The 26,534-nt window shown below is 39.9% G+C and overlaps 2 protein-coding genes across 13 annotated transcripts in view; one reads left to right on the top strand and one right to left on the bottom strand.

The window, feature by feature from the left end:
* Positions 1–14,200, bottom strand: part of ATG13 (autophagy related 13) — a 54,128-nt gene extending 39,928 nt beyond the window's left edge. For 3 of the 10 annotated variants that reach the window (XM_047878162.1, XM_047878161.1, XM_047878166.1), the window contains exon 1: positions 13,640–13,952. The gene's annotated coding sequence lies outside the window, so the exon portion shown is untranslated. Of the gene's footprint in view, positions 1–13,121; positions 13,238–13,639; positions 13,964–14,116 lie in introns of those variants that run through there. The other 7 variants (XM_047878163.1, XM_047878165.1, XM_047878164.1 and 4 more) reach the window with 7 other exon arrangements.
* HARBI1 (harbinger transposase derived 1) lies at positions 13,968–25,091 on the top strand. Of its 3 annotated transcripts, none has more exons than XM_047878175.1 (3): positions 13,968–14,039; positions 15,355–16,185; positions 22,889–25,091. In XM_047878175.1, exons 2-3 carry the CDS (start codon positions 15,516–15,518, stop codon positions 23,266–23,268), a joined length of 1,050 nt encoding a protein of 349 aa, XP_047734131.1. In that variant the 5' UTR covers positions 13,968–14,039; positions 15,355–15,515; the 3' UTR covers positions 23,269–25,091. The 3 variants fall into 3 exon arrangements, with proteins under 3 accessions (XP_047734131.1, XP_047734129.1, XP_047734130.1); XM_047878173.1 differs by lacking the exon at positions 13,968–14,039 and adding an exon at positions 14,233–14,291; XM_047878174.1 differs by lacking the exon at positions 13,968–14,039 and adding an exon at positions 14,364–14,395.
* The last annotated feature ends 1,443 nt before the right edge of the window (positions 25,092–26,534 follow it).

Here is a 26,534-nt window from a genome sequence, read left to right as displayed (position 1 = left end):
AACACCACCGATGCTATCTCTCTCACAAATAAATAAATAAATAAATATTAAAAAAAAAAAAAAAAAGATTCTCTCTCTCAGGGCGCCTGAGTAACTCAGTCAGTTAAGCCTCCAACTCTTGATTTCGGCTCAGGTCATGATCTCAGGGTTCATGAGTTCTAGCCCTCCATCGGGCTCTGTGTTAACAGTGTGGAGCCTGCCTGGAATTCTCTCTCTCCTCCTCCCCTGCTCTCCCTCTCTCAAAATAAATAAACTTAAAAACATAATAAAATGTTAAAAAATTAAACTCATGTTTACATGCAAGAATATGTAGGTCTGGGGAGCACTGAAATTAAAACTCACAATTTTATATTTACTTTTCCAGCTAACAGTGAAAGATCAAAGACAATCTTTTCTTGCCAGTCATTTTTTCTACAGCAAGTATTTTCACATTTTTCTCAACAAAGGTTTCAAAGGCAGATGTATAAGAAATGGGTAAAGATTAAGTACTTCTTCACAGTAGATTGTCAGGTAATAAGTGTATAATAAATAACAAAATTACAAAAATCACCATTTGCACCTATTATAGAATAAGTGACCCAAAATATCACCAGTGTATGATAAAAATCACTGGGTGAAAGTTTGCTGGCAAATGGAATATTTACACAATCTTCCCACAGATTACTTGTTAGTTACAGAGAAGTCTGGCAGTCAGAATCTTAACAAAGTGATCAAAGAAACATACCAACAATTGAAAAGTTGACATTATATTTTTCTTGATGTGATGTAGTAGGAAGGATATATTACCTAGGTGGCTTTCCTGCTAAAACTATGTAACCTGAATGTAAGCATGAAGAAGCAATCAGATGAGCTTAGGCATTTTATAAAATAATGGGCTTGTAGCTTCAAAAATGTCAATCTTATGAAAGACAAAAATTAAAAAAAGGCTCAAGAACTGTTTCAGACTAAAGGCTATTAAAGAGGTTTGACAACTAAATGCAATGTTTGATTATGGACTTTTTAATTTTTTTATTTTTAATTTTTTAAATGTTTATTATTTTTGAGAGACAGAGAGAAGCAGCATGAGCCAGGGAGGGGCAGAGAGAGAGACACACACACACAGAATCCGAAGCAGGTCCCAGGCTCTGAGCTGTCAGCACAGAGCCTGATGTGGGGCTTGAACTCATGAACTCATGAGATCATGACCTGAGCAAAGTCAGCACTTAACCAACTGAGCCACCCAGGCACCCCAATTATGGACTTTTAAAAAAGTTTCTATTAGAGGCACCTGGTTGGCTTACTTGGTAGAGCATGTGACTCTTGATCTCAGGATTTTAAGTTCAAATGTAGAGCTTGAGTGTAGAGATTCCTTAAAAATAAAATCTAATAAATAAATAAATAAATAAATAAATAAACGAAAAATATTGAAACAATTGGTAACATGTGAATACTGACCATATACTAGGTAACAGTACTGCATCAATGTTAAATTTCCTGGCTTTGATACAATTACACTTTGGTCAATCCTCTTGTTCTTCAGAAATACAAGTAACTTTTCTCAGGGCCCAGCCAAAAAAAAAAAAAAAAAAAAAAGGAAGGTGTCATATACTATTATATCATACAGTTTATGACACATAGATATATACCGTATGATAAGTAAAGCAATGTGGCAAAGAGTGAACAATGTGTGAATGTATGTGAAAAGTATATGAGAATTCACTGCAAAATTCTTATAATTTTTCTATTAATCAGATAGTTTTCAAAAAAAATTTTTAATTAACAAATAAAATCCATTCTCATCAAATGGTCTATAACAGGGCAGAGAATTTAACTAGCTTTTTCCCAGTGTAAAATTTTCTAAAATTAGGTCTATCTCCTTGTGGGCCTATTTCAAATACAATTTTTCAAACATCTGAAAGACTGCTGTAGCTGTACTTCCAAGATTCTGTCACAGAATATCCTTGCCTTGGAGTAAAGTAGGCAAAGAGTTTAATGCACTGTGTCATGATAGATGTCAGTTTAAAATCTCTCAGGGAACATCCAATAAGGCGGCTTGAAATGATGTTGTTAGTCCTCCCTCCTGCTACGCATAAAAATGCAGATAAAATATGACAATATAAAGGTTTTGACATACAACTGAATAAGAAAGATTGAGAAATCCCAGGTTCCAGAAAAGGGTAAGTCAACACAATAGATGTAAGGGGAAAAACTGATGTCAGGGAGCTGAGGCCTATGAGCAGCAAGGTCAGGTTCTTCTAATGAGTGTATCAGAACATGCGTGCGCATGGAAGATAGGACCTCAACGTTACAGGCAGGTAGAAACCCAGTACCCTGCACAAAACTGCACAGCCAAGTGCTTATTGATCATAGAGGCCAGAAGAACCCTAAAAAAGCAATAAAGAGGTTTGTCATCTATCATAGCAAGGCTCAGAGGTAGGAAAGTCACTCTCAAAACTTCAAAAGCATAAGCCAGTAAATTACATGGACATAAGATCCAGCATTACACATGCATAGTAAGGAAACAAAAAGCCAAGAAATTAATCTAAAAACTGGTTTAGAACCATTGTAACCCCTAGGAACAGGCAGAAGCAAGCCTGGGAGAAGCTTTCACAACCTTGGATTATCAAGAGCCTGCTGCCAGGCCACACTCACAACGCTCCCTCCCAACTTTTAGCTAGGTGAATTCATAATTTAAAATTTTAAAGACTGGGGCACCTAGCTGGCTCAGTCGGAAGAGTATGTGACTCTTAATCTTGGGGCTGTGAGTTCAAGCCCCATGTTGGGAGTAGAGATTACAAACAAAACAAAACAAAACAAAACACCTTTTTAAAAATTATTAAAAAAATAAAAATTTACAGTCTGCACATGGAAATAAAACACCAAGAATGCAAAAGAACAAGACAATATAAGAAACTACATATCTGAAAGAGGAGAGTGTGCAAGTTGAAAGAAAATACACTTACTTGTGAATTTGGTAAACACATAAAAGAGAAAGCTTATGGGAGCTACAGAACGCTAAGGCCCGAATCATCAGGAGTCTGTGTGGGTATGAAAGAACCACAGTTGTAAAGATCTGGGTATAAGGTGCAAGGAAAGGTAGTTTTGGAAAACTACAGAGTGTACAGTATTGGGAATGGAGAGTAGCTTTGAAGGACGGGGACACAGACCTGGAGCTTTTGAACTGGAGAAGCAGGGGTGATTTAGGATGTTGAGAAAGGCAATTGGGTGGGTTAAAAAAATTATTTCATAAGGTTTTTCTTAAAAATTGAGATGTACTGCATGTACCATAAAATTCACCATTTTGAAGTGTACAAATCAGTGCTTTTTAGTATATTCACAAGGACGCACAACCATCACATTTTCATGACACTAAAACGAAATCCCGTAGCCGTTATCACTCACTCCCTACTTCTCCCTCCTCTTCCCAGTCGCTGACAGGGAGCGCTAATGTGCTTTGTAGTTACGGACGTGCTTATCCTGGACATTTCATATCAAGGAAATTATACAATATGTGGCCTTTTTGTGACTTGTTTCTTTCACCTTAGCATAATGTTTTCAAGGTTCAATCTATGTTGTAGAAGGTCTCAGTATTTCGTTCCTTTTAATGACTGAATAATATTCCATGGCTACACCACATTTGGTTTACTGATTCATCAGTTGATGAACATTTGAGCTGTCTCTACTTTTTAGCTATTATAAATAATACTGCTAAGAACATTCATGTACAAGTTTTTGTGTTAACATATGTTCTCAATTCTCTATATATACCTACAAAGGGAATTACTGGGTCATATGGTAATTCAACATTTAACTTTTTGAGAAACTGCCAAACTGTCTTCCAAAGCAGCCATACCATTTCACATTAGGTAACAGGTTGAATTTTTTTTTAATTTAACTTTATTTTTGAGAGAGACAGCAAGGGAGGGACAGATGGGGGTGGGGGGGAGAGGATCAGAAGCGGGCTCCGTGCTGACAGCAAAGAGCCCAACACAGAGCTCGAACTGTGAGATCATGATCTGGGCCGAAGTCAGACACTTAACCAACTGAGCCACTCAGGTACCCTTAATAGGTTTAACTTTAGGATCAGCACACCAAACGAGCACAAAAGGGACAGAGACAACACGTATTACGTATAGGTCTTCTTTTCCTTTTTCTCCAAGTATTTCCTTGTTCTTCACAGTCCATCTCTGTTCCTCCTTTCCATTTTTACCCATAATATATATCCCAGATAAATTTATTATTGCTGTATTAATTTCTTTTTTCTTGGACCTAGAGCTTTATTTTTTTCAAATTTTTACTTAAATTCCAGTTACTTGACAGACAGTGCAATATTAATTTCAGGAGTAGATTCAGTGATTTCTCACTTACATACATACCCAGTGTTCATCCTAACAAATGCCCTCCTTAGTCCTCATCATCCTTCTAGCCCATCTCCCACCCACCTCTCTCCATTAACCCCTTAGTTTGTTCTCTATCTTTAAGAGTCTCTCATGGTGGGGCACTTGGGTGGCTCAGTTGGTTAAGCATCCAACTCTTGATTTCGGCTCAGGTCATGATCTCACAGTTCATGGGATCGAGCCCCACATCGGGCTCTGCGCTGACAGCATGGAGCCTGCTTGGGATTCTCTCCCTCCCTCTCTCTGTCTTCCCCTCCCACACTCACATGCTCCCTTGCTCTTTCTCTCAAAATAAATAAAAAAAACATTTAAAAAATCTTAAAGAAAAAAGTCTCTCATGGTTTACTTCCCTCACTTTCCCCCCTCCTTTTCGTTCATCTCTTTTGTTTGTTAAATTCCACATGAGTGAAATCATATGGTATTTGTCCTTCTCTGACTTATTTCACTTAGCATAATACACTGTAGCTCCATCCACACTGTTGCAAATGGCAAGATTTCATTCTTTCTGATGACTGAGTAATATTCCAGTGTGTGTGTGTGTGTGTGTGTGTGTGTGTGTGTGTGTGCATGTGTGTATCAAATCTTTATCCATTCATCAGTCAATGGACATTTGAGTTCTCTCCATAGCTTGGCTATGTTTTTTTTTTTTTTTTTAATTTACAAAAACAGTGGATATTTTTTTCTCTCAGAAAACAATTAAATGTAAAATTGTGTGACTTAAAGCTAATTTTTTAAGTTTCTATTGTGAAAACATTTAAACATCGCTATCTCCAATAATGTGGGATAAGGTCTGCCCTTAGCCTTTGCCAGAACCGCATTTAATTTCTCCCTGGAAGAAAATAATGTCACCCTAGCCCACAAATTGTCTCTACAATTTTTCATATATAATATCTGGCACATATTAAAATAAACTGGGCATTCATGGAGATAAACCCACATGACCAAAATCTAACAGATACAACATTAGAAATACACTAGAAATACATTAGAAATACATTAACAAAGTTATCAAGACAAAGACTTAAATATTACCATGCTTAATATGTTCAATTAAATAAAGCACAAAGTTGAGGATTTTGACAAAGAAATACTGCAAAAAAGAGCCAAGTAGAAATTCTAGAACTAAAAAACAAAAGAAAAAGCCCCCACTAAATTAAGGACTCAGTGGTTACTAGGAATTTATCCACAGGATACAGGAGTGCTGATTTGCAGGGGCACCTGTACCCTTATGTTTATAGCAGTGCTATGACAATAGCCAAATTATAGAAAGAGCCCAAATGTCCATCAAGGATGAATGAAGATGTGGTGTGTACGTACACACACACACACACACACACACACACACACACACACTGGAATACTACTCACTGATGAAAAAGAATGAAATCTTGCCATTTGCAACAACGTGGATGGAACTGGAGAGTATTATGCTAAGTGAAATAAGTCAGTCAGAGAAAGACATACCATATGTTTTCACTCCTATGTGGAATTTGAGAAATTTAACAGAAGACCATGGGGGAAGGGAAGGAAGAAATAAGTTACAGAGAAAGAGGCAAACCATTAAGAGATGCTTTTTTTTCTTATTTTTTTCAATGTTTATTTATTTTTGAGACAGAGACACAATGTGAGCAGTAAAGGGGCAGAGAGAGAGAGAGAGAGATCTTAAGAGACTCTTAAATACAGAGAACAAACAGACTCTTAAGAGACGTTAAGAGACTCTTAAATACAGAGAACTGAGGGTTAATGGGAGTGGGGAGATGGGGCGAGGCGGGGAGCAGGGAAAATGGGTGATGGGCATTGAGGAGGGCACTTTTTGGGATGAGTACTGGGTGTTGCATGTAAGCGATGAATCACGGGAATCTACTCCTGAAGCCCAGAGTAAACTATGCACTGTATGTTAGCTAACTTGACAATAAATTCTTTTTTTTAAAAAAAGGACTCAGTGGTTGAGTCTTTGGGCACCTGGCTGGCTCAATTGGTAGAGCATACAACCTCTGATCTCGAGGTTGTAAGTTTGAGCCCCATGTTGGATGTAGAAATTCCTTAAAAATAAAATCTGGTGGGGTGACTCAGTCGGTTAAGCATCTGACTTCGGCTCAGGTCATGATCTCATGGTTGGTGAGTTTGAGCCCCGCGTCCGGCTCTGTGCTGACAGCTCAGAGCCTGGAGCCTGCTTCAGATTCTGTGTCTCCCTCTCTGCACCCCCCCCCCCACTCATACTCTGTGTCTCTGTCTCTTTCTCAAAAATAAACAAAACATTAAAATAAATTAATTAATTAAATAATTAAATAAAATCTTTGAGGGGCACTTGGGTGGCTCAGTCGGATGAGCCTCCTGACTTGATTTTGGCTCAGGTCATGATCCTAGTGTTGTGGGATCAAGCCCTACATAGGCCTCCACATTGAGCGTGGAGTTTGCTTAAGATTCTCTCTCTCTCTCCCTCTCTCACTGCCCCTCTCCCCTGCTTACACTCTCTCTCTAAAATTAAAAAAAATTTTTTTAATACAAAATAAAATAAAATATTGAAAAAAAAAAAAAAAGCAAAAGAACTCAATGGTTGGGTCTAACAGATGAGACCAGAAGAAGACAAAAATAGTGAACATGAATATAAGCCAAAAGAAAATATCAGGAATGAACTACAGAGAGGCAAAAGGATGGAAAATAAAGAAAAGTATATGACAGGCCCAGAATGACGATATACTTTTGGGATATTTTTGAAAGTGAAAGGGCACTATTTGAGGTGTTTTTTAATCATACCATGACAATAGGTACATAATGCGACATGAGGTTATCTGAGACATTGAGAACACAGGGAAAGGTCTAACATATGTGTAATTGGAGGCCCAGAGGGAGAGGGGAAAGAATAAGGGGAAGAAGCAAAATTCTGCATCTCTGAGAATTTTCATGTAAAGGGGTAAGGAAAAATAAAGTGGGTAGGTATGGTCTGGCCAGATTATTGGGGAATGATGAAAGTGAGCAAAAAGAGACTCTAAAATATTAGTAGGAAGTCAGTGCAGATTTTTCTTTGGAAAAGATTTAGGGACATTAATCTAAATACAGAGTCGTGGGGGATAAAGTAAAGGGACAAAAAGCAATGAGACCAGCTAGGAAGCTACTTCAGCAATCCAGACAGGGGTTGGTGATAACATCGAATTTAAGGTGATACAGGCAATAAAAGAAAGAAAAGGGCAAATAATTTCAAAGAAATAACTGAATAATTTGGCAAGAGATTATATAAATATGACTCCAGATGATATCTTTCGTCCTTAAAATCGGGAAAAGTTAACTAAAAAAATAATCTGTTTTCCAGTTGTTGTTCTTGTTTTTGAGAGGGGGGCACAAGTGAGCAAGGGGCAGAGAGAGAGAGGGAGACAGAAAGAATCCCATTAGGGGCAGAAAAGAAGAGAGAGAAGCTGGACTTACCAAAACCTCGAACTCATGAACCGGGAGATCATGACCTGATGCTTAACTGACTGAGCCACCCAGTCACCCCGTTTCCCAGTTTTTAACATGGAGTTTTTTAATATTTTGGATTCAGACTTAAAAGCTCAAGATGGCAAATCAAGAACAATAAAGAATAGATAAGTACAAGTACAAACAGAACAAAACAGTAATCTTCCCACTTTCCAGGCATTAGAGTTATTATTAAATTGTAGAGATCCTCTTTTCCATTTAGAAAGTTCTTTGCAGACAAATGATGAACAGAACAGAACGGTTTAAACAACTGAAACAGTCTTCCTACCTAAAAGAGTTACAAAGAAAGTTTGGAAATAAAAAACAGAAATATACTCTGCTTAAACAAAAAGAAAAAAAAAAGAGGAAGACGAAAGAAAGAAAAGTAAAAGAAAGGAGAAGTAATAATATTTATAACAGGATTCTGGGCCAAAAGTGATGAAGTAAGATTAAAAGGGATATTGAGTAATGACAAAATACTCTCTGAAAATATAACAGCCATAAACCTTTAAAAAAATTTTTTTAACGCTTATTTATTTTTGAGACAGAGAGAGACAGAGCATGAACGGGAGAGGGTCAGAAAGAGAGGGAAACACAGAATCTGAAACAGGCTCCAGGCTCTGAGCGGGTCAGCACAGAGCCCGACGTGGGGCTCGAACTCACGGACCGCGAGATCTTGACCTGAGCCGAAGTCGGCCACCCAACCCACTGAGCCACCCAGGCGCTCCCAGCCATAAACCTTTATACATAAGCAATATAGTAATAAAATACATAAAGCAAAAGTTCTTAGAGATAGTAGGAGAGCTTGATAAAACCAAAACTGTACCTGAATATTCAACATAACTTTTTGACAGCTCAAGTAGATATAAACAAAAATGTAGAAGAACCGCATAATAAAACCAAGTCTATATGTACGTACTGGTATACAGGGCAAGTCACTCAATCCTCCTGTACCTTATATTTCTTTCTTATAAAATGTCAATAAGTGATACCTACCTCACAGGGTTGAGGATTAAATGAGATAGTTCCTGTAAAGAGTACTTGCTACATATGAGACCCTCAATAAAGCTCTTGTTATCTAACTTAACCATTCACATTCTCTTAGGTTCAAGGAACATGATAAATTAATCATGCTTTTGACTGATAAAATAAATTTTCCAAGATGTTTTTGCCCATAATCCAATAAAATTAGAAATATACATGGGGCGCCTGGGTGGCTCAGTTGGTTAAACATTTGAGTTCAGCTCAAGTTATGATCTCTCAGTTCGTGGGTTCAAGCCCCGCATTGGGCTCTGTGCTGACAGCTCAGAGCCTGGAGCCTGCTTCAGATTCTATGTTTCCCTCTCTCTCTACCCCTCCCCTGCTTGTGCTCTCTCTCTCAAAAATAAATAAACATTAAAAAAAAAGAAATATACAATAAGAAGTTAATCATGTATAAATTAAATCATGTATAAATAAACACTTAAATAAAAACCAAAGTTACAATTACCTAGAAATTAACAAAATGGAAAATATCTGATGACAAAAAAGAGATACAGCAAAAGGAGAATTCAGAAGAAAATGTAGAGCATTAAGTAACTGTATAATTAAAAAGATTAAATTTAAGTATTCAATTTAAGAAACCAAAAGTAAAATAAACCAAAAGAAAAGGAAGGTGGGAATAATGATAAAAGCCATGCTCGATTAATTATTTATACCACAGAATAAATAAGGCCAAATATCTGGTTTCTTGCAAATTCCAACAGAAATCGATTCAGGAGTAAAAACACCCTTAAACTTATATTTAAAATAGCACAACTAAATCTCAATAAGTATTTCTCCATATAATCTCTCTCCTAATGACCTAATAGTTGTGGGCAATACAGAAGAAATTGGAGGGGGCAGGGAACAAACAAACCTCAATATTAGAGAGAACATAAAATGATTTTTAACTCTGTATTTTTCACATTTGTATGAATCGAAAGTCAAAAGTGAAAACAGCCATTTTCCAAAGTAACAATATTAAGTTAACACTTCTATAAATTCTTTATTTACCTTTGTTTTACTAAGAAGCTACTACTGACTGATAGTCAACTGTGAGTTGTTAACGGAACTATTTTTCTAAGTATTGGTCCCCTTCTCTTGTAACCAAGGACATATAGGTGACACCACTAGGGCCAAACAAATTTCCTGTAACACCTACACTGGCATTTAGAAGATTTTTAAAAAAAATTTTTTTTTCAATGTTTTATTTATTTTTGGGACAGAGAGAGACAGAGCATGAACGGGGGAGGGGCAGAGAGAGAGGGAGACACAGAATCGGAAACAGGCTCCAGGCTCCGAGCCATCAGCCCAGAGCCCGACGCGGGGCTCGAACTCACGGACCGCGAGATCGTGACCTGGCTGAAGTCGGACGCTTAACCGACTGCGCCACCCAGGCGCCCCTAGAAGATTTTTTTAAATAAACTGGCCCACAGTTTACTCTACAGTTAAAAACAACTGATTATTTAAAATTAATTTTAAACCTGTTTAACGATTTAAAATCTATTTTAAAGATTTAAAACCAATTTTACATTTCTGTAAGGGTTTAAAATCCTTTTAAATTTAAAACCCAAACTCAAAGAAAAGTTTGTTGATGCTCCTTGCGCAGAGAGGACTAGATAGCCTCCTTTGCATTCTTCCTGGCTGCACTGCCCTTATCCTATCAGGGACAACCTGCAGTTTTTACTGGTGTCCACAATTTGACTAAGAGGAAGCAAAGATGAGCAACTCATACACCCTTTCCTCTATTGAACCCATGCTTGAAAAAATGGTGCCTTACTCAGTTCAACACCCCAAATTGGTGTTGAATTACTTCCAAGTAATCCACACATAAAACCCAGATAACCTTTGTTCAAGAATTTTTAGAAGAAAAAAAAAAGAATTTTTAGTAATGTATACATATTTGAAGACTCTCAAGTCGGCATACAAGCCAAAAAAGTCTTAAGGAATATGAGCTCATTCATTAGCTGAACAGGCTGCATTTCTTAGTGAGTCTCTACACATTTACTGCATTAAAAAATAAAAACAGGGGCGCCCGGGTGGCGCAGTCGGTTAAGCGTCCGACTTCAGCCAGGTCACAATCTCGCGGTCCGGGAGTTCGAGCCCCGCGTCAGGCTCTGGGCTGATGGCTCGGAGCCTGGAGCCTGTTTCGATTCTGTGTCTCCCTCTCTCTCTGCCCCTCCCCCGTTCATGCTCTGTCTCTCTGTGTCCCAAAAATAAATAAACGTTGAAAAAAAAAAAATTTTAAAATAAATAAATAAATAAATAAAAACAAAAAACTACGTTAAATAATAAAAGGTCATAACAATGAGGAATTTTTTAGGTGCACTCTTCATCCTCTAATCTAAGCAGCTCTCCAACCAGTGTTATGAATGCAATTATTCATCTCTTCTATAACACAGTTTTAAAAAGAAAAGAAATATTTGGGGCGCCTGGGTGGCTCAGTTGGTTAAGTGTCCGACTTCGGCTCAGGTCATGATCTCATGGTTCGTGGGTTTGAGCCCCGCGTCCGGCTCTGTGCTGATGGCTCAGAACCTGGAGTCTGCTTCAGATTCTGTGTCTCCCTCTCTCTCTGCCACTCCCCTGCTTGTGCTCTGTATCTCTCTCTCTCAAAAAACATTTAAAAAGTTTTAAAAGAAAAAGAAAAGAAATATTTAAAAGTGAAGTTTCAGGGGTTTTCAGGTATTGCCAAGGTTAAATAACTTCTCTCCAGACAAATATCCCAAAACAAATAGCTTTCACTCCCACTTGAGCAAAATATAAATGCAGAGTATTGGGGATGTACTTTATCAAGTGGGTGCAATAAATTCTACAGTGGGTACTTTTTTTGAGTAGTCAAAATTATCTTTATCTACTCATACAGTAGGACTTGGGACTCTGAAAGCTCAAAAGTTAATGTCTTCTTTTTGCATTTAGACTCTTGGCACCCTACTCTGAGTCATGGAGGTCATAAGCTAATAAGCTAATGCAGAGTGGACGGGAGCAGGAGAGACCATGGAAAAAACAGAACAAAACATTTCTTGCCTCCACCTCCATACAGTATAATTCCATTATGCATATAATGCATAGCTCCACTGTATCCAGCTGATTCTTAGTCCTTAAGTAAAACACTATAATAGACTGTTGACTAGCTGAAGATCTGCAGTTTTTGCTTCAATTTTAATAACCACTCTTGAGAAAAAAAATACAAATACGCAAAAAGAATTGTTAAATTTAAGTACAATAGTTTAAAACCCAGTGGTTTGCCAATTTTTAGGTAATGTGAATCTCAAAAGTTGCCATACCCTTAACTTTATATCCAAAGGGATACAATTTGAAAAGAGTGCATGAATTAACTACATTCATCTTATTATACAGACCAGTATATGTGACACTTGTTTCAACACTTACTCATCATCCACTATGCATTAAAAAAATATTTAATATTTATTTATTTTTGAGAGAGCGAGACAGGCAGAGCATGAACAGGGGTGGGTAGAGAGAAACGGAGACACAGAATCTGAAGCAGGCTCCAGGCTCTGAGCTGTCAGCACAGAGCCCAATGCGGGGCTTGAACCCACAAACTGTGAGACCATGACCTGAGCCGAAGTCAGATGCTCAACTGACTGAGCCCCCCAGGTGCCCCTAAAAATATTAACTCAGGGGGCCCCTGGGGGGCTCAGTCAGTTGAGCATTAGACTCAATTTCGGCTCAGGTCATCACCCCAGGGTCCTGGGATGAAGTCCTGACTCTGGCTCCATGCTCAGCATGGAGTCTACTTAAGATTCTCTCTCTTTCTCTCTCTCTCTCCCTCTTCCCCGCTTGTGCTCTCTCTAAAAAAAAAAAAAAAAAAAAAAAAAAAAAAAAAAAAAAGAAAATTAAAAAATATTAATTCAGGATTCCATTACACAACCATTCATAAGGCATCTGCTCAGCTGAAAAATGGAGTTGAAAACAAAAAAAAAAATTGTAATTTAGTTGAAGCTGCAATATCCACACATAAAAAGGACTAACATTCATGAAACACACAAAAATCCAGATTAATTTAGTGTAAAGGAAGGGTCCGTTCTTTCCTATAATTGCACATTTCCCACTGAAACTGTTCAATAAATTCTATCTTAGGAGATTAGTTTTAAACTAGGTATAATGATCCAGCTTTCTCTCTCTAAGGGGAAGATACTAAAAGTGAAATACTACGCTCAATTGACAAGGCAAACTGGAAACTAACTGACTTGGAAAGTGAAAACGTAGACAAGTTAGTGATGAACCCAAAAAAGGTGCTTAGCCACTTACCCAGAGATTTATTAAATGAGAATGGTTCGCAGGTTTCCACAGGTCGTTCCAACGACAGTAAGAAGATAGTCGTGAACTTTAGGTCCCTTTTTTCACTAGTCAACAGTCACCCTCACCTACACGCGGAGTACATATTTGGCACTCAGCAAATCCTTTTTTTTTTTTTTTTTTTTTTTTTCTTTTTTCTTTCAACAAATCTTGATTGAATGGAAACCTGCCTCCTTCGAACTGGTACCAACCCCGGAGTTACGGTTCCACAATTACCTCAAAAAGCCTTACAACACAACCCAAACAGCAGAGAAAGTAGAGACGAAACCTTTGGGGATTTCTGTTAAAACTAGGAGCCATCAAGAGCCAACAGGGCCTACACCAACTCTACTTCCCAAATAAAGCTCTGGTGACTGTACTGCGGCTACCCAGCTGCTTCTTCACAAGGAGGTACCGGAAAGGCCGCAGATCCATAGCCTCCCACCCGGGGGCGCTGAGTGATCTGGGGGTATTCCCACTAAAGTTAGTACCTGCAAAGCTGCGACACAGAGAATGGCTCGAGGCTCTCATTACGGAGGCCCGGGCCTGGGGCCGGCCAGTTGCGCCTCCTGGCTGAGGGCTCGGCGCTCCGGAGCTGCAGTGACAGCAGGGGTCGCAGATAGATACCACACGCCTCAGGAGGCTCGTGGCTCGTGGACCCCGGGTGTTTCACTCCCAGAATTGCGCGAGTTGTCGCACTCACATTGACCGGCGTTCTTCAAGAGTGCCCTCACAGCTCAAGCGATCACTCCTGCCTTAAGCCCAGCAGCCGGTCCCCTCCCGGCGCCGCCATCGTTAGTGTTTGTTTTCATCCGCTCGGATGAAGGCGGGGGGAGCAAGAGGGCTATGGGTGAAATACAGCTGCCTAACCTCATCCGCACTTTCGCTACGGTATGGACGCCCTATTTCACCTCTTTCCTTCGAATTCCAAAAAAAGTTGATTATATTTTCATATAAATCTTTCTCACCAATTTTTCCACGTGTCTCTGAAGGAAGTAAGGCGTAAAGAGGGGGGTCCTTGAAAGGGCGAGAACTTTTGGGCCGGGGGTGGAATGTGCGCCGCCTTTCCGCACGTAGTGGTGGCAACGGCAGTTGAGATGTGGCGTAGGGAGGACGCTGACGCAAGGGGGGGCGGTGCCTATGGTGAGCGCCGTGGAGGCTAGTGCCAGGCCGCCGGTTCCGGAGGAGGGCAGGACGGGGCTGGGTGGGTGGGTGGGGAATGCTGGTAACCTGGCAGCCGCGGAGAGGTGGGTGATGGGCCTTGGCTGACTTTGAGTGGCCAGCGTAATCAGACTTCTAAGTTTCTGAGGTGCCTTTTAAAAGCGGCAGTGTCGCCTCCCAGCTCTAGCTATTCCAGGATCTTCTTTTTGAGCCTACCTTCCAATCTGTGTGGTCTTCCCTACTTTCTGGTCCTCAGCCTCAAGATTTGGATTTAGTGGGGAGAAGGGAAAGCCTGTTGTTAAAGCATATGACCTGCGTCCACCAGGCTGGGCTGTGGGTAGTTTTTTGCCCCTCCTCTCTTGTTAGACTGGTTTGAGCACCCCTCACGTCCATCTTGTACTTAACAGGTGGAACCAGAGGGCTTGGATAATGAAACCCGCTGGAACCAATTCCTGCCCCGAATAGTTATGACATATCAGCTAGTTCGTGACTTGTGTAGTTAGGAGCAGACCTCTTTTACCTTAAGGATAACTTATGCTGTCGCCTCCATTAATTTTTTTTTTAAGATCTTATTTTTAAGTAATTTCTACACTCTACCTGGAGCTGGAACTTAAAACCAGAAGATCAAGCATTGCAGGCTGTACAGACTGAGCCAGCCAGGTGCCCCACAACGTTAAGCTTTTGCTTTAACCAGTTTAAATGCCAGGCATTAAGTGAGCCACCAAAATCAACTTCCATGATCTATCTATATTTTTCTTTTTTTCTTTCTTTTTTTTTCTTTCTTACAAACCCTTGTATTGAGGGCTGACTTTCAATAGATAGCAGTGAGGGAGCTGCTCTGCTACATGGGAAACAACTCCTATTATCTTTCAAACCAAAGTGAGCCTGTTGGGCAGCCATGAGCTAGTGGAGAAAAACCCAGTTACAGGTGTAGCACCTTTTGCTTGGACAGAATGGAAATCTGAGAAAAGGAGCTGTTGTAGCCTTTGAATCACTTTGATGCCTTTGGTCGGTTTCTAATGCTTTTTTCTTCTAACCTTTACAGAGAGAAGATTACAAATGCCAGAACCATTTAACTGATGGATGCTGAACCATTTAGCTGCTGAATGCTGACACTTCTTTAAATACCTTCTTGCACCAACATCTTCACTGGGAGGAATTCAGGAAAAGTAGCAGAGGGAAGGAGAGATCACATTTGCATGTACCATGGCTATACCAATAACAGTGCTTGACTGTGATCTCTTGTTGTATGGCCGAGGTCACCGGACATTGGACCGCTTTAAGCTGGATGATGTGACCGATGAATATTTGATGTCCATGTATGGGTTTCCTCGACAGTTCATTTATTACTTGGTGGAACTCTTAGGGGCGAGTCTTTCTAGACCTACTCAGAGATCCAGGGCTATTAGCCCAGAGACACAAATCCTTGCAGCACTGGGCTTCTATACTTCAGGTTCCTTCCAGACTCGGATGGGAGACGCTATTGGAATCAGTCAGGCATCTATGAGTCGATGTGTTGCCAATGTCACTGAAGCACTTGTGGAAAGAGCCACACAGTTCATTCGCTTTCCAGCTGATGAAGCCTCCATGCAGGCTGTGAAGGATGAATTCTATGGGTTGGCAGGGATGCCAGGGGTGATAGGGGTGGTTGACTGTATCCATGTGGCAATCAAGGCACCAAATGCTGAAGATCTCTCCTATGTGAACCGCAAAGGTCTGCATTCTTTAAACTGCCTGATGGTGTGTGACATCAGAGGGGCATTAATGACTGTGGAGACCAACTGGCCAGGTAGCCTACAGGACTATGCTGTGCTACAGCAATCCTCCCTCAGTAGTCAGTTTGAAGCCGGAATGCACAAAGATAGCTGGCTGCTTGGTAAGTCTGCAGGTGTGAATGCTTCATTTTGTAGCTATGGAAAAATTATGTAGCAGAGCAGAATGAAATTTGAGAGTCTATAGACCTGAGTCTCGGTCCTGTCCTTTTTTTAATGAGACGTCAGGGGCACCTGGGTGGCTCAATCAGTTTAGTATCTGACTCTTGATTTTGGCTTGAGTCATGATCCCAGGATCGTGGTGTCAAACCCAGTGTTGGACTCCATGCTGAGCATGGAGTCTGCTTGGGATTCTCTCTTATTCTCTCTCTTTCTTCCTCTGCTCCTCTCCCGGGCTTGGACTCTCTCTTGAAAAAAAAAAAAAAAAAAAAAAGACCTCAGGTGAGAACTCTCTGAGCCTTAATTTTTTTTTTTTAATCAACACTTAAAAAGACATTCATGAAACGTCATTTTAAAACATAGCATTTGACCCAGATCTTCACTTCTAAGGATTTATCTTGAGGCATTTCTTCATAAATAAGAACAGTAGTTGGGATGTCTGGGTATGTCAGTCAGTTAAGGAGTTGACTTTAGGTCAAGTCATGATCTCAAAGTTCATGAGTTCAAGCCCGGCATCCAGCTCTCTGCTGTCAGTGCAGAGTCTGCTTTAGATTCTCTGTTCTCCTCTCCCTCTGCCCCTCCCCTGTTCATTCTGTCTCTTTCTCTCTCTTGCTCTCAAAAATAAAATAAGCACAAATAAAGTGTATTCAATAAATAAATATGAGTAGCGGTGATGTGAAGTAAAATAACATTGCAGCAGTGTTTTATAGTTGGAAAAAAAAGCAACAACAACCCTACAAAAACATTCCCCTTAAATACAGCCAAAATATTTAATCAGTACAGATCTGGTTAAATACAGTACACCCATACAGCTGAGCCTGGATTCTTATCATGTGTAAAATGTTAAAAATAATGCCAACAGTAGTAATACCTCTTGTTAAGATCAAGTGATATATACGAGAGTTCACTATAAAGTATTGTACAAATATATTTGTGTGATATAAGACACTGTGGTGTCTCTATGAAAATGATAGCAGTGCACTTACACAGTTCTTATGGGAACTGACTTCACAGATCTGCCCAAATGCTATTGGGAAGCCTGACTTAACGATGTAAGTAGGACACGAACCCACTCAAAACTGAGCAGTGCACACTGAGGTGACTGCACAGCTGGAAGGAATATGGTTGGGTAATAGCGATAATACCCTTGAGTTTGGCAGCTTAGTTCTCTTTGTTTGTTTTAAAGCACTACTCTTATATGAGCAATAGGACAAAGGTTATCTTCTATACAACATACTACGTAAGAGACAAAAAGAAACCTGAATGATTGGAAGACCTCTCTTTCAAAACCACTGATCATATCTGCACTGCATGTACTTATAACAGTGTTCAACATGAAATAGGCACTCAGGAATTATTTCTCTTTGATATCCTTTTATTTCTCCCATGTTCCAAGTGGGAAGAGACTGCTGTCACGCTGATTGGTTTAGAGGTGCTGGGGTACCACATGCAACGTCTTGGAACTCTGATTTTCTTGAGTTCTTGCTTCTACACACCATCTTCAGTTACCACCTTCTCTTTACCCTACCAGACCTTTATCTTAATCCCACCTTGTGCCTTTTTTGAGCTTTCAAAGTTTTTTTTCAAACAAGTCACACCAAGACATGAAAGAAAGTCTGTTTTGCAAGTATCTCATCTAGTTACTTCTGCAGCTGTGAGACTTCTTGGTTCCGAGCTCATTTCTTATGAAATCACTTTGGTACCTCTACTATAAAGCCAGCTAAAACATACTGAGCACTTAGAATTTGTCAGGCAATGTTGTAAGCACTTTGCATTAGATTATCTCACTTAATCCTTATAAAAACTCTTGAGTTAAATACTAATATTACCAACATTTTTGTGGATGAGGAAATTAAGGCAGAGTATGTAAGCCACTTGTGGTTAACTTTTAAAACTAGGTCACATGAAGAATTAACTCTATTCAGCAAATACTCCCTTTGCTAAGGACCTCAAGGTCATGTAGGAATTACTTACTCCCTTTTCCTTCACACCTTGGGACCCCAGATTCAGTTGGAAATATGGCTTTAGTTTTTTGAGGTGTTTACAGGACATAGTTTGAAATAAGGAAAAACTGCCTTTTTTTTTTTTTTTTTTTTTTTTTAAGTAGGCTCTACGCCCACAGGGTTTGATCTCATGACCTGGAGATCAACAGTCGCATGCTGTCATGAATGAACCATCCAGGCATCCCAACTCTGACAAGCTTTTATATACTTTTTTGATTCCCTTCTTTACAGGAAGAGTGAAAGTGGGAGAGATGGATATGGCAACAACATTGAAAAAATGTTTATTAAGCCGGTTTTGGTACCGGCTACATGCTAGGTAGGCACTAGGGATGAGAAAAATATACCCATGTGGAAATTGATTCCCTTAATACTAGCAATTCTAGCACATACCCCTTGCAAAGCCTCCATGAACTCTAACAAGAAAACTAGTTTGAAGAGCCCTGAACTAGTACAGTATTTCACAAAATTTCCAAATCAAGAGTTATCCGGAGAATTTATTAAAAATACACATCATGGGGCGCCTGGGTGGCGCAGTCGGTTAAGCGTCCGACTTCAGCCAGGTCACGATCTCGCGGTCCGTGAGTTCGAGCCCCGCGTCAGGCTCTGGGCTGACGGCTCAGAGCCTGGAGCCTGTCTCCGATTCTGTGTCTCCCTCTCTCTCTGCCCCTCCCCCGTTCATGCTCTGTCTCTCTCTGTCCCAAAAATAAATAAACGTTGAAAAAAAAAAAAAAAAAAAAATACACATCATGGGGCCACATCAAACTTTGGGAGTGAGAATCTTCAAAGAAAGCCTCTAGATCTCCTTTTTAATAGATCCCTCAAATGATTCATACAAATAGATAAATCTAGAAAACACTGGTATCTAAAAGTTGTGGGGATAATATGGGGTAATAATTTAGGGGAAGATTGGCAGGATTAGAAGAATGGCAAGATGTTAAAAAAGAGAAGATGGCTGATTGTAGGGGCACCTGGGTGTTTCAGTCAGTTAAGCATCTAACTCATGGTTTTGGCTCAGGTCATGATCTCATGGTTCATGAAATCAAGCCCCATGTCGGGTTCTGCACTGATAGCATGGAGCCTGCTTGGGATCCTCTCTCTTCTCTCTTTTCGCCCCTCCCCTGCTCATGCTCTCTCTCTCTCAAAATAAATGTGTGTATATATATATATATATATATATATATATATACACATATATATATATATTTATATGTATATAAAGGCTGATTGTATCTTAACGCCATCAGATTTGTGGAATAGTTCTGTTTGCCAAATGTAGAATTAACCAGATTCCTTTTGTTGTTGTTTGTTTTATGTTTTGTTTTTAGTATGAAATCATTTTTATAAAAATTTAAAACCAAGAGCAATATTATATTGCTTAGATACAATATAAACAAATGGGGGAAAATGACAAAATTCAGAATAGTGTTTTCATCAAAGGGGTGTATGGGAGATCCTGTGTGTGTGTGTGTGTGTGTGTGTGTGTGTGTGTGTGTGTGTGTGTTTAGCATATTTTCATCATGGGTGTCATCCCTTCATGTCCTTCTCATGTCTCCCTTCAGAACTGCATTACCTAATTCCTCTTCTCTAAATGTACTGCAAACGATTCAGCCTGAGTTCTTATTTCTTCAGCTCTTGGCCTAGTATTGTTAAGCAGCTTTGGGTAAGATCTGCCAGAATGTCTTGTGGATGACTGATCATGTAAGCAATTGTAATCTGTTTAACAATTCTGATCCTAATCCCCTCCTGAGTGTCTGGTTTTCAGTGGTGCTTGGATTATAACCAGTTAATAACGATGGAGCATTTTATGAAAGGTCTGCATTAAGTAGCTTGTTTTTTATGTCTCCACATCTAATGCTCATACTATTTCTTAGAAAAACGTATAACAAATACCATTTAGTATCTCTGTGCTTTGGCATTCATCTTAATGTTTATCTTACTCTCTTTTACAGCATTACACCATTGTTTTCCTGACTCTGAGTCTGACATTAGTGTTTAGTGACTAGCTCCTTCTCTTTCCTTTGCCTGGCATATCAGAGGACGGCTGACATATATTTTGATCTTCTCATTTATAAAATGAGTTCAGTAATATCTTACCTGGCAGAGTTGGGATTGGATAATAAGGAATAATACTTTTGAAGTGCCCAGCACGGTGCCTGCTACATAGTAGGTATTCAATGAGTCACTGATACTATTTTCATTATTATTTTCAACATCAGTTTCTTAAATTCAGTATTTAGTAGGTGGAGCTCAACTAAGATAGTTTGTACTTGAGGAAGTCAACTAAATGTAAAATTTGAAAATGTTATGAGGCTTCTTAAATATTTAAAGCTAATCCGGTACACCTACAAATAATACAATGTTGTATGTCAATTATGTGTAAGTAAAAACATTAAAAAAAAAATTTGGTGGGATGGGGCACCTGTCCGGCTCAGTTGGTAGAGCGTGCAACTCTTGATCTTGGGGTTGTGGGTTCGAGCCTCATATTAGATGTAGAGATTACTTAAAAATAAAATCTCTAGGGGTGCCTGGGTGCCTCAGTTGGTTGAGTGTCCGACTTCGACTCAGGTCATGATCTCATGGTTGGTGGGTTTGAGCCCCGTGTCAGGCTCTGTGCTGACAGCTCAGAGCCTGGAGCCTGCTTCAGATTCTGTCTCCCTCTCTCTCTCCCCTCCCCTGCTCTCGCTCTGTCTCTCTCTCTCTCTCAAAAGTAAATAAACATTAAAAAATAAAATAAAATCTTTTAAAAAATAATAAAAGAAATAAATTTTTAAAAGTTTATTTATTTTGAGAGAGAGCTCAAGCAGGAGAGGGGCAGAGAGAGAGGGAGAGAAAGAGAATCCCAATCCACACTGAGAGTGCAGATACAATATAAACAAATGCAGAGAAGTACCAACTTGCACAATAGCTGTGTTCCTGACCCACTATCAGTTTTGGTATGTAGTTACGGACTTTTTAGAGAGTCAGGGCACTGTTCCAAAACATACACAACTCCTTTCTCTCATGAACCATGAGCTGAAATCAAGAGTCGGATGCTTAACTGACTGAGCCACCCAGGTGCCCCTAAAAAAATTTTTTTAAATAAAGTTAATCTAGTTCTTTAAAAGGTAAGCTTCTGAGAGAAAGGAATTGTGTATGTTTTGGGACAGTGCCCCGACTCTCTGAACCGTCCATAACTACATACCAAAACTGATAGTGGGTCAGGAACACAGCTATTGTGCAAGTTGGTACTCTCAAGTTGTCTCAGATTTCTAAGGGGTTGTGCCTCTGTGTGAGATATTTCATCCCCCAGGCCGGCTGTAGTGAGTCAGGACAATTAAGCATTATAGAAACATTGTACTGTTGTAACAGGACATTGCATCCCAGCCTTGTATTGTATTTTGTTCTTAGCATTGCCTGAGATCATTTGATAAGCAAGTCACCTTAGGAAAATGCCTTGCATATATTATTTTAACTGACTTATGATCTGATTTCCTTATCGATGTTACTATTTGTATCATTGTATTTATGTGAAATTCTACCAGTTTCTGTTACAAAGCACGGTTCTAGCGAATGTAATATCTAGGAACACCTGAGGTCTGATCTCTGCCACAGGTGCTGGGACTTTGATCTTATTGTTCTTAGCACTGGGAAGATGAATGATTATTGTCCATGAGATATGCGCTCTGAAATCCGTAGGTAGTGCTTTCAGACCTGACACTGTAATGGTAAGGTTAGAAATTTTCCTCACAAGTGTTTGGAGCTTTCCTGGAAGAACTCTCTCTTTCTCTCTTGTACTTTTTCTCTTTGGAGATTTTGAAGGTTTGCTTGCTATATGATAGTTTTTACTAACCTTTTTCAAAATTATTTTTTAATGTTTGTTTTCAAGAGAGACAGAGACAGAGAATGAGCAGGGGAGGGGCAGAGAGAGAGGGAGACACAGAATCTGAAGCAGGCTCCAGGTTCTGAGCTGTCAGCACAGAGCCTGACGCGGGGCTCAAACTCACGAACCGCGAGATCATGACCTGAGCTGAAGTCAGACCTTCAACCAACTGAGCCACCCAGGTGCCCCCTAACCTTTTATTAAAGAACAAGATCTCTGAGTTTAGAAAGTCAGGGATTTTATTTCCTTCAGTGCCTTCACCTTCTTCCCACATTTTTTTCAGACTTGGCTGTTTGGTTGGTTGTTTGTTTTTAAAGCTGTCAGCCTTTTTCTGTGTTGGTTTAAACCAAGGATATTTCCAGCCAAGACCCATGTCTTACTGCTCGTGATCCTAGCATGCCTTCTTTTTACCACAACATTTCCCTCTTGGTTTTTCTGGGGCATGGTGGCTCCAGAGTCTGTTGCATCCATTCTCTATATATGTTCCTAGATTTTCCTTTCTGTTTGTATTCCAATTAGAATGACTTATTATTGGGGCGCCTGGGTGGCGCAGTCGGTTAAGCGTCCGACTTCAGCTCAGGTCATGATCTCGCGGTCCGTGAGTTCGAGCCCCGTGTCGGGCTCTGGGCTGACGGCTCGGAGCCTGGAGCCTGTTTCCGATTCTGTGTCTCCCTCTCTCTCTGCCCCTCCCCCGTTCATGCTCTGTCCCAAAAATAAATAAACTTTGAAAAAAAAAATTAAAAAAAAAAAAGAATGACTTATTATTTCTTTGGACCTTCCCCACAGGTGACAATTCCTTCTTTCTCCGTACTTGGCTCATGACCCCCCTTCACATTCCTGAAACTCCAGCGGAATATCGCTATAATATGGCCCATTCTGCTACTCACAGTGTGATTGAGAAGACCTTCCGAACCCTCTGTTCCCGATTCCGCTGCCTGGATGGATCCAAAGGGGCACTGCAGTACTCACCAGAAAAGTCCAGCCACATTATCTTGGCTTGTTGTGTCCTCCACAACATCTCCCTGGAGCATGGGATGGATGTTTGGTCCTCTCCAATGACAGGACCCATGGAACAGCCCCCTGAGGAAGAGTATGAGCACATGGAGTCCCTGGACCTAGAGGCTGACCGAATACGTCAAGAGCTGATGCTCACTCATTTTAGCTAATGTGAAATCTGGGGGCAAGGGAAACTTTTCCAGGAGGAGTTGGGACAAACTTTCGCCCTCACCGCCCCATACAGAGTCCCATCATCTAGCATGAATGAGTATGTGGACACTTGTCACAAATCGACATTTAATCTGTGTGTTTTAGAAGGGTTGTGGCTATGCCAGGATATCTTGATAACATTTGCAAATATATTAGCTAAACCAAAAACAAGACAATAAATAGTTCCCTGCTATCCAGTGAACTCCAGGTTGAGCCCCACTCATTTGAAAAGTCACTAGTAGTAGACATTTATGATTGTGCCCACAAAATCAAAGCAAAGGGGAAAACGGCGCTCAGCCAGATATTTTTTGTCTGTTTCTTAAATTATGTGGAGATTTCAAATGAAAACTATATGTGTTTGTCCTAAATTAGTAGGTGGGATTATTAGGTGGAACTTTCTACTTTGCTGCCTATATAGACATCATCTGAGACAAGCGTAAAGAGTAAATGTGAGTTCGGGAATGGTTTTCGGACATAAGTGAGTGGCTGCTAATCTGAGTTTGCAGCCTTGTGTTTTTAAGAGGATGCTGGGGACAGTCTGAGACCTCCGTCTTTCTGTAGTAGTTGGACTGTGACTTGCAGTTGGTTTCTAGGGAGAACATCTGGATTCCAATCTCCTCTTTCCAACCCAGAGGAGGAGTTAGAGGATAGATGGGTTTAAGACCCCAATCAGCTCAAAGAAGACAAGTAAAATATAGATAAAATAGCAGGTTTACACTTTACAGATCTAAAGACCCTGGTAGATTGATGGACAGAGGAGATTCACCCAGGTTTTGACAGCTCACATCTAAATAGATCACATTTCTTATGTTCATGATGTTAGAATATCCGTTTGGCCATTCTGGTCTGAAATTCATTGTACAGAAAGAAGACTTTGAGAATAAAAAGATACATGAAAGTAGTAAGAAAGTGAAGTAAAAAGAACATAGTTTCTTGGTGTGAAATGAATTTTGGCATTAGACCTATTTGGATATCTTGCAAAATCATGGACAGAATTTCCCAGGAAATGAATAATCCCCACCAAGTCTTATTCTAAAATTACACTGATATAAAAACAACCTAATTGGAATAAAGAAAGTGTGAATTAGGTTCACACATTGGTGCCTCTGCTGGGACAAAAAAGAGACTTTCCTGAGGATTGTCTTGTTCCTGGTTTCTCATCAACTCACCATGTGATACCTCAGAATTGTCCTCTTGGATCATTTCCTACCTGCCTTTGGCAGTGTTAATCTGGTGATTTTCAAAGTAAAGAAATGAACAGCTGATGACAGAAGAAATTTGGAAATAAACTGAGGGTGACTCATCCCTAAGATTAAAAACAATTATGGATTATTATCTGCTGTTTATTTCTACTCCAAATGCTATTTCCCATCATCATTCTACCCTATAAAGAGTGGGTCCATGTGGCAGGAGGTTGAGCTTGATGTGTACAATGATGTCATTGAGATGACAATGGACCGCAAAGAGGTGCCTGAGAATGTTAGTTCTACTCTTTCTGTAGAGGTGTCCTGTTACATATTCTTCCTTTGTAAAAGCTAACCTGTGACCAGGCTTGCTTTGTCCCCTTCATGAGGCAATATTTTAATTCTTGCGGTCTTTCCAAGCGTCCTGAGATGGGTATTTTTCCCTACAGAGTTTTGGTTCTATTGTGCATATTGCATGAGGAAAGGGTTACTTGACATCCACATATCATAAGTGCCAAAGTGGAATGTGAACTTAGAAAGTGTCTGGCATTTTAGCCCGAAAAACTACATTACAGGAAACTTGGGGCTTTTCACAACTTAACTCACTAGATGGTAACATGAAGCCTGAGTGGGAGGGACAGTCTTGGAGAGATTTCAAAGGTAATTTTAAGTCTATTACTTGCACACCAAAGATAATTTCTAAGTGCTGAAGTGACTGAATATTGGCTAGCAGTGCTTTTCCCTGGGGGGCATTTTATTTCCTAATAATTCCACAGAGTAACTGTTCAAATCTATTTCTTTAATCTCCTTTCAACCTGAATTTTTACAGGCCAGGATTTTTTCAGTCCTTGGTTACAATTTCCCTAAAATGATCTAGGGGTGGGATCAGGGTCTGTACTTCGATTGCCAGGGGTTTGCCCTTAGGGACTTTTCATAAGTGCCTGAGAAGTCTTCTCTTGAGGTCCTTACTGTGGATTTTTAGTATCTTCCTGGTACAGTTTTGGGAAAGAGTCAAGGATTATGCCTGTCTTATGTAAGCTTCATCTTCCTGTAGATGATGCCATCTGGTCAGTCCAGAAGTTTTCCAGATTTGCCCTTAGATGTTTCAAGACAGCAAAGTCCCAGGATATATTAAGATAAAACCACAATATTGGGTCATCACTGGTTTGCCAATTTCAAATTCTACACAAGAGAGACCACAAACATATTCTTAGTTTAAAATGAACTGAACAGAGATGGGTCTCCTTTCCTGACCCTTGGACTGTAAAGGATATCTAGCAAGTTAATCTAAGTTGAGACTAATGGGGTCATATAGTGAAGACATATAAGAGGCGGGAGGGGTAAAATAGAAGCTAGACAGATAACAGACACTGTGATTGTATCCCAACCTGAAATGATAAAACAGCTCTCGGACTGAGCTTAGCAGTTGCTGTCCCTGACAATGGAAGGCAAGTTAGGAAAAAAAAAAGAAATCAAGGATACTTAATCATTGTGTGTACGCATAACATGTCTTCAGGGCCCATATTGCTCTGTAGATCCCACCCAGATTTTATGAAATTGTGAGAATAAGATAACAGAGTTAAGTGAGAGTTGGTTGATCATGAGAATGTCAATGCAAGAAGGAAGGGAAAATACTAGCTGAATGCTGGGAACACTCCAGTTCCCTAACACATAAAATTCACAGGAGTTTTTGTTGTTTTTATGACTACACTTTAAACCCCCTTTGTGATAATCAAATGAGAGTGATGAGATCTCATACTAGAAAGGAGCAAGGAAAATAAACCTCGAAATCAGAAGCTAGTACATTTCAAAAGAAAAAAGATCCAGGGCTCCTGGGTGCCTCAGTCGGGTAAGCATCTAAATATTGATTTTGGCTCAGGTCATGATCTCACTGTTTGTAGCATCAAGCCCCACGTCAGACTCCACGCTAACAGCATGGAGTCTGGAGCCTGCTTGGGGTTCTTGCTCTCCCTCTCTCTCTGCCCCTCCCCAACTCACACAGTTGCACACTCTCTCTCTCTAAATAATAAACATGAAAACAT

This window comes from Prionailurus viverrinus, chromosome D1 (assembly GCF_022837055.1).
Source record: "Prionailurus viverrinus isolate Anna chromosome D1, UM_Priviv_1.0, whole genome shotgun sequence".
NCBI lineage: Eukaryota > Metazoa > Chordata > Mammalia > Carnivora > Felidae > Prionailurus > Prionailurus viverrinus.
The sequence above is the reverse complement of the archived record's forward strand: the minus strand, read 5'-3'. Positions and strand labels throughout refer to the sequence as shown.